Here is a 13,051-nt window from a genome sequence, read left to right as displayed (position 1 = left end):
GTTTTCGTCCAAATATTTGTCCGAGTCAAACGCTTCTAATGGTTTTATTCGGGACGGCGAGGTGTCGTTTCGTCAGCGAAAAAATCATCAGGACAATGGTGGCCGCCCCGGAAGTGGCCGCCCAGTCGAAATGGGGCCACCAGATACAGAGGAGTCCCTCGCTGAGCGACTGCCTCTACGAGAGCGCCCCGGCTCACGTCCTGTTCGTGACCACGGTGTCCATGTGCAAGAAAAATGTGAGTATGGGCGGTGAGTCAGCGCGCGGAGGCGACCGGAGAGAAATTTAGGCGCTGGGTGGTTTGAAGTGTCGAAAATAAAATTACAAACACGATTGTTGATTTCGTTTATAGCCAGAACGGATTTTCCATTGTCACAAACCTACAATGTTCGTTTTAGCACTAAAGTTAAATTAAACACAGTTATCGTTAATGAAAATCAAAAATGTAGCGGATCCAGGCTTTGAACCTTGCGGCACTCCGCCAATGATAAATACAATGTAAACATCTTAATAACTATTAAACAGCGATAACAAACGTGTTTTCGTTCTAATTATCCATTTATAAAATCCGCAGGGGCATGTGAAATATTCACAACACTAACAAATAAACTCGATGTGTCATGGTTGTTTTAGAGAGCCCTGAATGGTTAACATCAGCCAGCGGTTTTCTTTTGTGTGATCTATTGACACACTCTAACAGATGTTCTTTATATAAGGATGATATCATTTGTCTTTGCGTCATGGCCTCACGCAGAAGGTAACCGTGCCGCATTCGAAAACCACCAACGATCCTGTTTCGAATTTTTTCTCGGCGCTTCTGGCGAATCCGTCGAGGAATATTCGATGAATTAATCTGTGGGTACCGCAATGCTGATAAAGCTGTACGAGAAGGTTGCCTTTGTTTGTAGCAAAATTTACCGAACTTTGAGAGTGTTTCTGATGACCTTTAAGGTACGTGGAATCTCATTCTTGACTAACCGCTGATTAATGCAACAAATATGGGACACCGTTTACTTTTTTAGTAAATGTTGCCGTTTTTAAAATGAATAAAAAAAAATGCGTTTTCGTGATTTCGCTATTTTAAGGTCTGTCGAATATTAGTTTTTTAAATGTGTTAATAGTGGAAATCAGTTTATTTTGTTTGTTATTATTTGTCGTAAGTATTTTTGTCGTGTTTTTTTTTTAGAGTCGGAATTGAATGAAATAGTTATGCAACATACAATACATAATGAATGTACAACTCGGCGAAAGTTTGCTTTACGGGATAAAAACAGGTGGATTTTTGATGTTTTTTTCGTCCTGAGGATAAACTAAGGAAGTATTGTATTTGAGTCCATCGCATGACTGGCTACTTTCATGTTTTTTCGACTTTTCATGACCCCTAGAGTACGAGTACTGTGTCGAGTTTTGTTAGGCAGATAATGTCCGAAAACTTTGAAATTGGAAAATCGAATCCTTTGAAATCTTGTAAACGTTTTTTATGTCCTGAATTTGTGGTTTATGAATCCGTGTTCTAGATATCGAGATTTTTGAAAAAAAAAAATCAAAATTGTGTAACAATTTTTCGAATTTTCGACTTTTCGATTTTTCAACTGTCGATTTCTTAATTTTTCCATATTTCAGCTTTGGAATTTTTCGCCTTTTTGATTCTTCAATTTTTCGACTCAACAGTTTATCGATTTTTCAGTTTCTCAATACTTCAATTTTTCGATTTTTCACTTTTTTAAATTTTAGATTTTTCGAATTTTCGGCTTTTCAATTTTTTAATTTCTTAATTTTTCAACCTTGGATTTCTCAATTTTTCGATATTCCAGCTTAGGGAGTTCTCAATTTTTTGATTCTTCAATTTTTCAGTTTTTTAATTTCTCGACTTTCAATTTTTAGATTTTTTAATTTCAAAGATTTCAGTTTTGCGAGTTTTCGTTTATCGAGTTTCTCGAATCTTCAATTTTTCGATTTTCCACTTTTTAAGTTTTTCGATTTCCGAGGTTTTGATTTTTGAAATTTAGATTTTTCGAATTTTCGGTTTTACGATTTTTCAATTCCTTAATTTTTCAATCTTCGACTTCCAATTTTTCGATTTCTTAACTTCCGATATTTCAGTTTTGCGACTTTTCGAGTTCTTAATCCCTGAATTTTTCGATTCTTTAATTTTTTGATTTTTTAAATTTTAGATTTTTCGAATTTGCAATTTTTTGGTTTTTCAATTTCTCGACTTTCAATTTTTTGATTTCTCACTTAATTTCCGATATTTCAGTTTTGGGATTTTTCAAGTTTATAATTCTTGAATTTCTTGATTCTTCAATTTTTCGATTTCCCAATTTTTCAGTTTCAATTTTTTGATTTTCGAAATTTTCAACTTCTGGCGTTCTTAAAGTTTCCGTTTCTCGATTTCGCGATTAATCGACTTTTTTATGTTCGATTTCTCGATTTTTCAATTTTTCAATTCTCCAATTATTTCGGAGTTTCTAATTTTTCAGTTTCAGTTTTTAGATTTCTCGAGCTTTGATTATTCAATTTTTTAAATTTTAGGTTTTTCGATTTGTCAATGTTTGGGTTTTTTTGATTTTCCTCTTTCTCGATTTCTGGACTTTTCAATATATATTGGATTTTCCGATTTTTAAAATTTTCGATTTCTCAATTTTTTGATGTTACAACTTAAGGAATTTTTAATTTTTTTTTATTTTTTAACTTTCGATTTCTCAATTTTTCGATATTCCAGCTTACGAATTTTTCAATTTTTCGATTTTTTAAAATATAGATTTTTTGATTTCTCAATTTTTGAGTTATTCAATTTCTTCGTTTTTCAATTTTTCGATTTCTCAATTTTGGATATTTCAGTTTTGCGATTTTTCAAGTTTTTAATACTTGAATTTTTCGATTCTTCAATTTTTTGATTTTTCAAATTTCCAATTTTTGGCGTTTTAAGTTTCCATTTCTCGGTTTCGCAGTTCATGGGTTTTTAGATTTTACAGTTTTCGATTTTCCAGTTTTTAGATTTCCAGGCCTTGATTTTTCGACTTTTTGAATTTTCAAATTTTTAACTTTTGGCGTTTTCAAGTTTCCATTTCTCGAGTTCGCGATTAATGGATTTTTCGACATTTCGATGTTCGATTTCTCGACTTTTCGGTTTTTTCAGTTTTTCGATGTCTCAGGTTTTGATTTTTTACTTTTTTGATTTTTAAATTTTAGATTTTTCGAATTTTCAATTTTTTGGTTTTTCCCGACTTTCGATTTTTCGATTTCTTACTTAATTTCCGATATTTTAGTTTTGCGATTTTGCGAGTTTTAAATTCTTTAATTTCTCGATTTCTTCAATTTTTTGATTTTCGAAATTTTCAACTTTTGGCGTTCTTAAAGTTTCTTTTTCTCGATTTCGCGATTAATCGACTTTTCGACTTTTCTGTGTTCGATTTCTCGATTTTTCAGTTTTTCAAATTCTTCAATTGATTCGATTTTCCAATTTTCCATTTTCAGTTTTTAGATTTCTCAGGCTTTGATTTTTCGGTTTTTTTAATTTTAGATTTTTCGATTTCTCAATTTTTGGGTTTTTGCAATTTCTTCATTTTTCGATTTCACGATTAAATCGATTTTTCGATATATTGATTTTTTTTATTTTCCTCTTTCTCGATTTCTCAATTTTTTGATTTTTCAACTTTCGATTTCTTCATTTTTTGATATTCCAGCTTACGAATTTTTCAATTGTTCAATTTTTCGATTTTTTAAATTTTAGTTTTTTTTATTTCTCAATTTTTGAGTTATTCAATTTCTTCTTTTTTCAATTTTTCGATTTCTTAATTACGGATATTCCAGTTTTGCGATTTTTAATTCTTCAATTTTTGATTTTTCAAATTTTTAACTTTTGGCGTTTTTAAGTTTCCATTTTTCGATTTCGCGATTAATGGATTTTTCGACATTTCGATGTTCGATTTCTCGACTTTCCGATTTTTTCAGTTTTTCGATTTCTCAGGTTTTGATTTTTTACTTTTTTGATTTTTTAAATCTTAGATTTTTCGAATTTTCAATGTTTTGATTCCTCAATTTTTTTGGTTTTTCAATTTCTGACTTTCAATTTTTCGATTTCTTACTTAATTTCCAATATTTCAGTTTTGCGATTTTTCAAGGTTTTAATTCTTGAATTTCTCGATTCTTCAATTTCCCAATTTTTCAGTTTCAATTTTTTGATTTTCGAAATTTTCAACTTTTGGCGTTCTTAAAGTTTCCGATGTTCGATTGCTCGATTTTTCAGTATTTAAATTCTTCAATTGTTTCGACTTTCCAATTTTTTAGTTTCAGTTTTTAGATTTCTCGGGCTTTGATTATTCGATTTTTTAAATTTTAGGTTTTTCGATTTCTCAATTTTTGGGTTTTTGCAATTTCTTCATTTCTCGAAATCATGATTAATAGATTTTTCAGTTGCTCGATTTTTCGATATATTGATTTTTTTATGTTTTTCTTTCTCGATTTATCGACTTTTCGATATTCGATTTTTCGATTTCTCAATTTTTTCATGTTACAACTTCAGGAATTTTTCAATTTTTTTTGATTTTTCAACTTTCGATTTCTCAGATTTTCGATATTCCAGCTTACGAATTTTTCAATTTTTCGATTTTTTTAAATTTTAGATTTTTTCATTTCTCAATTTTTGGGTTATTCAATTTCTTCTTTTTTCAAGTTTTTAATTCTTGAATTTTTCGATTCTTCAATTTTTTGAATTTTCAAATTTCCAACTTTTGGCGTTCTTAAGTTTCCATTTCTCAATTTCGCAGTTAATCGTTATTTTTGACTTTTCAGTGTTCGATTTCTCAATTTTTCAGTTTTTCAATTCTCCAATTTTTCGATTTTTCGCTTTTTTGATGTTTCAAATTTTCAACTTTTGGCGTTCTTAAGTTTCCATTTCTCGATTTCGCCATTAATCGATTCTTCGACTTTTTGATGTTCGATTTTTCAGTTTTTCAATTCTTCAATGTTCCGATTTTCCGTTTTCTTCTGTTTTTCGATTTCTCAAGTTTTGATTTTTCATCTTCGGTTTTTCAATTTCTCGACTTTCAATTTTTCGATTTCTTAAATTCCGATTTGCGATTTTGCGAATTTTCGAGTTTTTAATTCTTTTTTAAATTTAGATTTTTCCATTTCTCAATTTTTGGGTTTTTCAATTGCTTCATTGTTCAATTTTTCGATTTCTCAATTTCCGATATTTCAGTTTTGCGATTTTTCAAGTTTTTAATTCTTCAATTTTTTGAATTTCTCGGTTGTTTCTGTTTTTCGATTTCTCAGGTTTTGATTTTTCATCTTCGGTTTTTCAATTTCTCGACTTCCAATTTTCCGATTTCTAAAATTCCGATTTGCGATGTTGCGAATTTTCGAGTTTTTAATTCTTGAAATTTTCGATTCTTCAATTTTCAAATTTTCATCTTTTCGCATTCTCAAGTTTCCGTTTCTCGATTTCGTGATTAATCGATTTTTCGACTTTTCTGTGTTCGATTTCTCGATTTTTCAGTTGTTGAATTCTTCATTTTTTTAGATTTTCCAATTTTTCAGTTTCAGTTTTTAGATTTCTCAGGCTTTGATTTTTCGATTTTTTAAATTTAGATTTTTCCATTTCTCAATTTTTGGGTTTTTCAATTTCTTCGTTGTTCAATTTTTCGATTTCTCAATTTCCGATATTTCAGTTTTGCGATTTTTCAAGTTTTTATTAATTCTTCAATTTTTCGATTTTCCGTTTTTTCTGTTTTTCGATTTCTCAGGTTTTGATTTTTCATCTTCGGTTTTTCAATTTCTCGACTTTCAATTTTTCGATTTCTTAAATTCCGATTTGCGATTTTGCGAATTTTCGAGTTTTTAATTCTTGAAATTTTCGATTCTTCAATTTTCAAATTTTCAACTTCGCATTCTCAAGTTTCCATTTCTCGATTTCGCGATTAATGGATTTTTCGACATTTCGATGTTCAATTTCTCGATTTTTCAGTTTTTCAATCCTTATTCAATTTTTTCGATTTTCCAATTTTTTCAGTTTCAGTTTTTAGATTTCTCAGGGTTTGATTTTTCGATTTTTTAAATTTAGATTTTTCCATTTCTCAATTTTTCAGCTTCAATTTTTGTGATTTTCAAATTTTCAACTTTTCGCATTCTCAAGTTTCCGTTTCTCGATTTCGTGATTAATCGATTTTTCGACTTTTCTGTTCGATTTTTCAGTTTTTCCATTCTTCAATTTTTTCGATTTTCCAATTTTTCAGTTTCAGTTTTTAGATTTCTCAGGCTTTGATTTTACCATTTTTTAATTTCAAATTTTTCGATTTCTCGATTTTTGGGTTTTTCAATTTCTTCATTTTGCAATTTTTCGATTTCTTAATTCTTTGATATCTCAGTTTTGCGATTTTTCAAGTTTTTAATTCTTCAATTTTTCGATTTCCCAATTTTTCAGTTTCAATTTTTCGATTTCTCAATTTTTGGGTTTTTTCAATTTCTGCATTTTTCAATTTTCGATTTCTCGATTTCACGATTTCACGATTAATCGATTTTTCACTTGCTCGATTTTTCGACTTTTTTATTTTCCCCTTTTTTGATTTTTCGATATTCAATTTTCCGATTTTTTAAATTTTCGATTTTTCAGCTTTCGATTTCTTGATTTTTCTATATTACAACTTAAGGATTTTTCAGTTTTTTTATTCTTCAATTTTTCGGTTTTTCAATTCTTAGATTTCCCAATTTTGCGATTTTTCAATTTTTTGATTCCTCAATTTTGCGATTTTTCAAATTTTAAACTTTTGGCTTTCCTAACTTTTCAACTTCTCGATTTTACGATTAATCGATTTTTTGACTTTTTGATTTATACATATGTATTTTTTTTAATTTTCCCAGCTCTCGGATTTCTCGACTTCTCGATTTTTCGATTTTCCAATTTTTAGTTTTTAGATTTCTCAGACTTCGATTTTTCGATTTTTTAAACTCTGGATTTTTAGATTTCTTGATTTTTCAACTTTCGATTTCTAAATTATTGGCTTTTCAATTTCTTCATTTTTCAATTTTTCGATATATCGATTTTTTGATTTTAGCATTCCTCGTTTCTCGATTTTTTAACTTTCGATTTCTCAATTTGTCGATATTACAACTTAAAGATTTTTCAGTTTTTTTTTTCCTTCAATTTTTTGATTCTTCAATTTTTCGATTCTTCGATTTTTCTAATTTTACAATTTTTGCTTTCCTAACTTTTCAATTTCTCGATTTCCCAGCTCTCGGATTTCTCTACTTCTCGATTTTTCAGTTTTTCGATTTTTCATCTTTTCAGTGTTTTATTTTGGAGATTTAAAAATTTTTTCGATTTTTCTGTTTATCAATTTATCAATTTTTTGAGATTTCAGTTTTAGATTTTTTAATATTTGGATTTTTTAAATTCTAGAGTTTCCGATTTCTCGATTTTTCAGTTCTTCGATATTCGAAATATGTGATTTTTCTTATTTTTTGGTTTTTTGGTTTTCGGTTGCGATCTTGGGATATTTCAATTCCTTAATTTATCGATTTTCCGGATTTTCGGTTTTTTGATTTCCAATTTTCGGAAATAGTCGAAAAATGGTCGAAAATGTCAAAAGTGTTAAAATCGTTTTTTTCCTATCAAATAGTAACCCCGCCCACCCACCCTATATTTTCTTAGAGAGTATGTCATTTGCCAAATTCAGTTTTGGGATTTTTCAATTTCTGGATTTCTCGTATTTTTGAGTTTGCAGTTTTTCTTAAATTTGACAGTTTTCGATTTGTCAAGAAACCGTGTAATTTCTGGATTTTTCAATTTTAAATTTAGTTTTTTTGATTTTCTAAAGTTTTGTTCGATCTTTCGATTTTTTAACTTTTTGGATTTCGATTTTTTGGTTTTTTCGATTTTTCGAATTTCCCATTGGTTGTCTTCAAGAGCGAAAGAAGTTCTGCCAAAATAACCTTGGACCAATTTTTTTAAATCGCAATGACGTCATTTATTATCTGGAGAGGATGAGTAAGTAAATTTCAGTTAATGTTAATTTCGGTTGAATTTCGTAACGTTTAAAAGTACAAGTGGATGTTTGAATTACGACGCATATAATATTTGAGATGACGTCATCAGTTATCTTGAAAGAATGCATCTACTAACCTACTGTTGGCGGGTTTATCTAAGTCAACTTTAGACTTTTTTGTTTTTTTATGCTCGGAATTTCGTCCCGCTGATTAATCCAGTAAGCATGAGCCGCCCGCCCCGCCGATTCCGTCCGACCGAAACGTAACGGCAAAATGTAAAAACAACGACACTCTTATCACCGCCGATAAATTATCGCGCCGCGATAAGAAACGTCCGCTTGGGTACGGTCGCGCGTCTGTAAAAACCGACTTTTCCGAAAAAATGACGGACCCCGAGGCCAGGCTCGAGGTCGAGGGGGTGACCAAGTCGGAGAGTTCGACGGACGGCGACGGTCCGAGGGCGCAGGCCGCCGCCGACGATGTCATCCACCGGCTGATGCAGGACACCACCGACGAAGTAAATTCGCGTGGTCGCGCCAGTGAGTTCGGTCAGGCGTTGACGGCTGTCTTGTGTTTCAGGCGGAGGCACGTCTGTGGGCCAAACGGCAGGCCAGAGCTGAGGCGAGGGAGATACGTATGCGCGAGCTGGAGAGGCAACAGAAGGAGCAAGAGGAGAATGCCGACAGACAATTCGACATGCTGTCCGAGCCGATGGCGAGGACGGCGAGGGCGGCCGGGGGCGGCAGCAGGTACCTGTCGAGCAGGAGGAGCTCGGAGGACTCGCTGGAGGACGGGGGCAGTCTCAGGGATTTGCGGGTAAGGGGGTCGAGTGGTGCACGTTGGGCCGCCAGAGGGCGCCCCGAAACGCGCGGTTTTTAACCTGAAATTGAGTGTTTTTCGAAAAGTGACGTCATCGGGTGTGTGGAGGGGTGAATAATGCAAAAAAATTAATAAATAAAAAAGAGTTGTGACGTTTGAAAGAGTTATTAAAGAAAAATAAGATGAGATAATGTGGTGGTACTAAAAAATTTATGGTGCTTATGAAGTCATACGATAGAAGTTAATAGCGTTAGGTTAATTGAAGTTGAATGAGCATGAACCTTGTTGGAAATTATTCCGTAGTTTTGTTTCATAGGTGAGTTAAATTAGTGCTTTTGTCTTACGTCAGTTTTGGAAAATAATGTTTACTATAATAGACTTTTGAATGTTGAATTTAAATGAGTTTTAAATGTAAATGGGTGTCGGTAATGGCTCATTAATATCGAGGTTACTAAATTGACATTTTTAATTGCCATTTGTCTAGCTTTGAGAAAACGTTATTCACCACATTTTCTCATTTTTACTTCTTGAGCATAAGCTAAGTACGAAAAAAACCTCACCTCAAAATTGTACATAACCAAATAGCATACTCCTACACGTGTAATTTATGAATCCGTGTTGAGTTTTAGCCGAGACATCCGTACTTTTGGGAAAAAATCCAGAATATAATCTGTTTATCCTTCCCCAAATCTTTGTTTTTAAAATTTTTTGAGTTTTCAAGAATCTGAATTTCATTATTTCAATCTTCCATTTTTTTTTTTTTGTTTTTAATTTTTGAAAATTTCATTTTTTTTCAAGCTTTTAATTTTTTAATTTAATAGTTTAGCAATTTTTCTATTTTTCAATTCTGTAATTTTTCTATTTTACAATTATCGGATTTATCACTAGTTCGATATATATAAATTACAAACCTTTGAAAATCTTTCAAACGTTAGAAGAAACTTCCGAATTTCAAGATCTTCAAACTCTTGAAAACTTTAAAATGATGAGAAGTTCGAATGTTTGGCGTCCCTGGAATTTATTGAATTTTTGCAATCTTTGAATCGTTGGAATTATTTTCAAAAAATCAAGATTTTTAAGGCCAATAGCAAATCTAGGATGTTAAGAATATCTAGCGTTTCTAGCATCTATAAAATCTGCAAAATCACAAAAAGATACAGAAATTTTGAAAATTTTTGACCTGTTGGAAGACTCTTCAGAATTGCAAGATTTTCAAGCTCTTGAAATTCTTTAAAATGATGAGTTTTCTGGAATATTTGGCGTCGTGGAATTTATTGAATTTCTGCAATATTTATTATTTTTAGGATCCTTGGAACCCATAGCGTATCTAGGATTTCAGGAATATCTAGGATTTCTAGGATCTCTAAAATCTACAAAATTTCGAAAGTTACAGGGATTTTGGGAATCTTTAAATCGTTGGAATTATTTTCAGAATTTCAGGATTTTTGAAGTCTTAAACCCTTCAGAATGATGAGATCTCTGGAATCTTTTGCATTCTTGGAATTTAGATTTCTAGAATCCTTAGGCTCTACAGTATGTCTAGGATTTCTGGGACGTCTAGGATTTTTAGAATCTCAAAAAATATGTAAAATCTCCAAAGTTACAAGGCCTTTGAAAACCTTTCAATCGTTGGAAGAATCTTCAGAATTTCAAGATCATCAAGATCTTTAGTCTTCACAATTGTGAAAATCTCTAAAAGGTTTCCCAGTCCTGGAATTTAGAATTTTTGCAGTATTTATGTTTTCTAAGATATCTAATATATCTAGGATTTCAGAAGTATCTAGGATTTCTAGAATCTTTAATATCTGTAAATATAATTTTAAAAGTTGCAGGGTTTTTGGAGATTTTTGAACCGTTGGAAGAATCTTCAGAATTTCAGGATTTTCAAGTTCTTGAAATTCTTTAAAATGATCAGTCCTCTGGAATATTTGGCGTCCTGGAATTTACTGAATTTCTGCAATATTTATGATTTCTAGGATCTTCGAACTCTTTAGCATATCTAGGATTTCTAGGATCTGTAAAATTTACAAAATTTCGAAAGTTACAGGAATTTTGGGAATCTTTAAATCGTTGGAATTATTTTCAGAATTTCAGGATTTTTGAAGTTTTAAAACCTTCAGAATGATGAAATCTCTGGAATCTTTTGCATTCTTGGAATTTAGATTTCTAGAATCCTTACGCTCTACAGTATGTGTAGGATTTCTGGGGCGTCTAGGATTTTTAGAATCTCAAAAAATATGTAAAATCTCCAAAGTTACAGGGCCTTTGAAAATCTTTCAATCGTTGGAAGAATCTTCAGAATTTCAAGATCATCAAGATTTTCAGTCTTTCCACTTGTGAAAATCTCTAAAAGGTTTCGCAGTCCTGGAATTTAGAATTTTTGCAGTATAGATGTTTTCTAAGATATCTAATATATCTAGGATTTCAGAAATATCTAGAATTTCTAGAATCTTTAATATCTGTAAATATAATTTCAAAAGTTGCAGGGTTTTTGGAGATTTTTGAACCGTTGGAAGAATCTTCAGAATTTCAGGATTTTCAAGTTCTTGAAATTCTTTAAAATGATCAGTCCTCTGGAATATTTGGCGTCCTGGAATTTACTGAATTTCTGCAATATTTATGATTTCTAGGATCTTCGAACTCTTTAGCATATCTAGGATTTCTAGGATCTGTAAAATTTACAAAATTTCGAAAGTTACAGGAATTTTGGGAATCTTTAAATCGTTGGAATTATTTTCAGAATTTCAGGATTTTTGAAGTTTTAAAACCTTTAGAATGATGAAATCTCTGGAATCTTTTGCATTCTTGGAATTTAGATTTCTAGAATCCTTACGCTCTACAGTATGTGTAGGATTTCTGGGGCGTCTAGGATTTTTAGAATCTCAAAAAATATGTAAAATCTCCAAAGTTACAGGGCCTTTGAAAATCTTTCAATCGTTGGAAGAATCTTCAGAATTTCAAGATCATCAAGATTTTCAGTCTTTCCACTTGTGAAAATCTCTAAAAGGTTTCGCAGTCCTGGAATTTAGAATTTTTGCAGTATTTATGTTTTCTAAGATATCTAATATATCTAGGATTTCAGAAGTATCTAGGATTTCTAGAATCTCTAAAATCTGTAAATGTAATTTCAAAAGTTGCAGGGTTTTTGGAGATTTTTCAACCGTTGGAAGAATCTTCAGAATTTCAGGATTTTCAAGTTCTTGAAATTCTTTAAAATGATCAGTCCTCTGGAATATTTGGCGTCCTGGAATTTACTGAATTTCTGCAATATTTATGATTTCTAGGATCCTCGAACTCTTTAGCATATCTAGGATTTCTAGGATCTCTAAAATTTACAAAATTTCAAAAGTTATAGGGATTTTGGGATCTTTGAATCGTTGCAATTATTTTCAGAATTTCAGGATTTTTAATTTCTTAAGGACCTCAGAATTTAATGAAATTCTGCACTATTTATGATTTCTAGAATCCTTCCAGTTTATCTAGGATTTCTGGGACACCTAGGATTTTTAGAATTTCAAAAATTCTGTAAAATCTCCAAAGTTACAGGAAATTTGAAAATTTTTCAATCGTTGGAAGAATCTTCAGAATTTCAGGATCATCAAGATCTTGTCTTCAGAATCGTGAAAATCTCTAGAATCTTTCGCATTCCTAGAATTTATTGAATTTCTTCAGTATTTATGTTTTCTAGAATATCTAGTGTATCTAGGATTTCAGGAGTATCTAATATTTCCAGAATCTCTAAAATCTGTAAATATAATTGCAAAAATTGCAGGGTTTTTGGAAAATTTTGAATCCCTTTAAGAATCCTCAGAATTTCAGGATCTTCAAGCTCTTCAAAGTTTTCAGAATCGTGTTATCTTTCGCATCCACGGAATTTATTGAATATCTACAACATGTACAATGTCGAAGATCCTTAAGGCATATCTAGGGTTTTTAGAATCTATAAAATCTGCAAAATCTCAAAAGATACAGAAATTTTGAGAATTTTTTAACCTTTGGAAGAAACTTCAGAATTTCAAGATCTTCAAACTATTGACGAACTTCAAAATTATCAAATCCCTGAATATTTGGCGTGCTGAATTTCTGCAATATTTATGATTTTTAGAATCCTTGGAACCTATAGCATATCTAGGATTTCTAGGATCTCTAAAATTTGCAATATTTCGAAAGAATCTTTGAATCGTTGGAATTATTTTCAGAATTTCAGGATTTTTAAGGTTTTTAGGTCCTCAGAATGATGAGATTCTG

At 31.2% G+C, this 13,051-nt stretch overlaps 1 protein-coding gene across 9 annotated transcripts in view; it reads left to right on the top strand.

The window, feature by feature from the left end:
* Positions 1–13,051, top strand: part of LOC135136458 (leucine-rich repeat flightless-interacting protein 2) — a 30,192-nt gene that overhangs the window by 9,152 nt on the left and 7,989 nt on the right. For 4 of the 9 annotated variants that reach the window (XM_064065730.1, XM_064065733.1, XM_064065732.1 and 1 more), the window contains one exon: positions 8,564–8,800. In XM_064065730.1, coding sequence (XP_063921800.1) covers positions 8,564–8,800 — 237 coding nt within the window. Of the gene's footprint in view, positions 1–38; positions 237–753; positions 950–8,103; positions 8,502–8,563; positions 8,801–13,051 lie in introns of those variants that run through there. The other 5 variants (XM_064065726.1, XM_064065734.1, XM_064065728.1 and 2 more) reach the window with 3 other exon arrangements.

Source organism: Zophobas morio, unplaced genomic scaffold, assembly GCF_036711695.1.
Source record: "Zophobas morio isolate AGI-343-1 ecotype UQ-CSIRO unplaced genomic scaffold, CSIRO_AGI_Zmor_V1 ptg000026l, whole genome shotgun sequence".
NCBI classification, from domain to species: Eukaryota; Metazoa; Arthropoda; class Insecta; order Coleoptera; family Tenebrionidae; genus Zophobas; species Zophobas morio.
The sequence above is the reverse complement of the archived record's forward strand: the minus strand, read 5'-3'. Positions and strand labels throughout refer to the sequence as shown.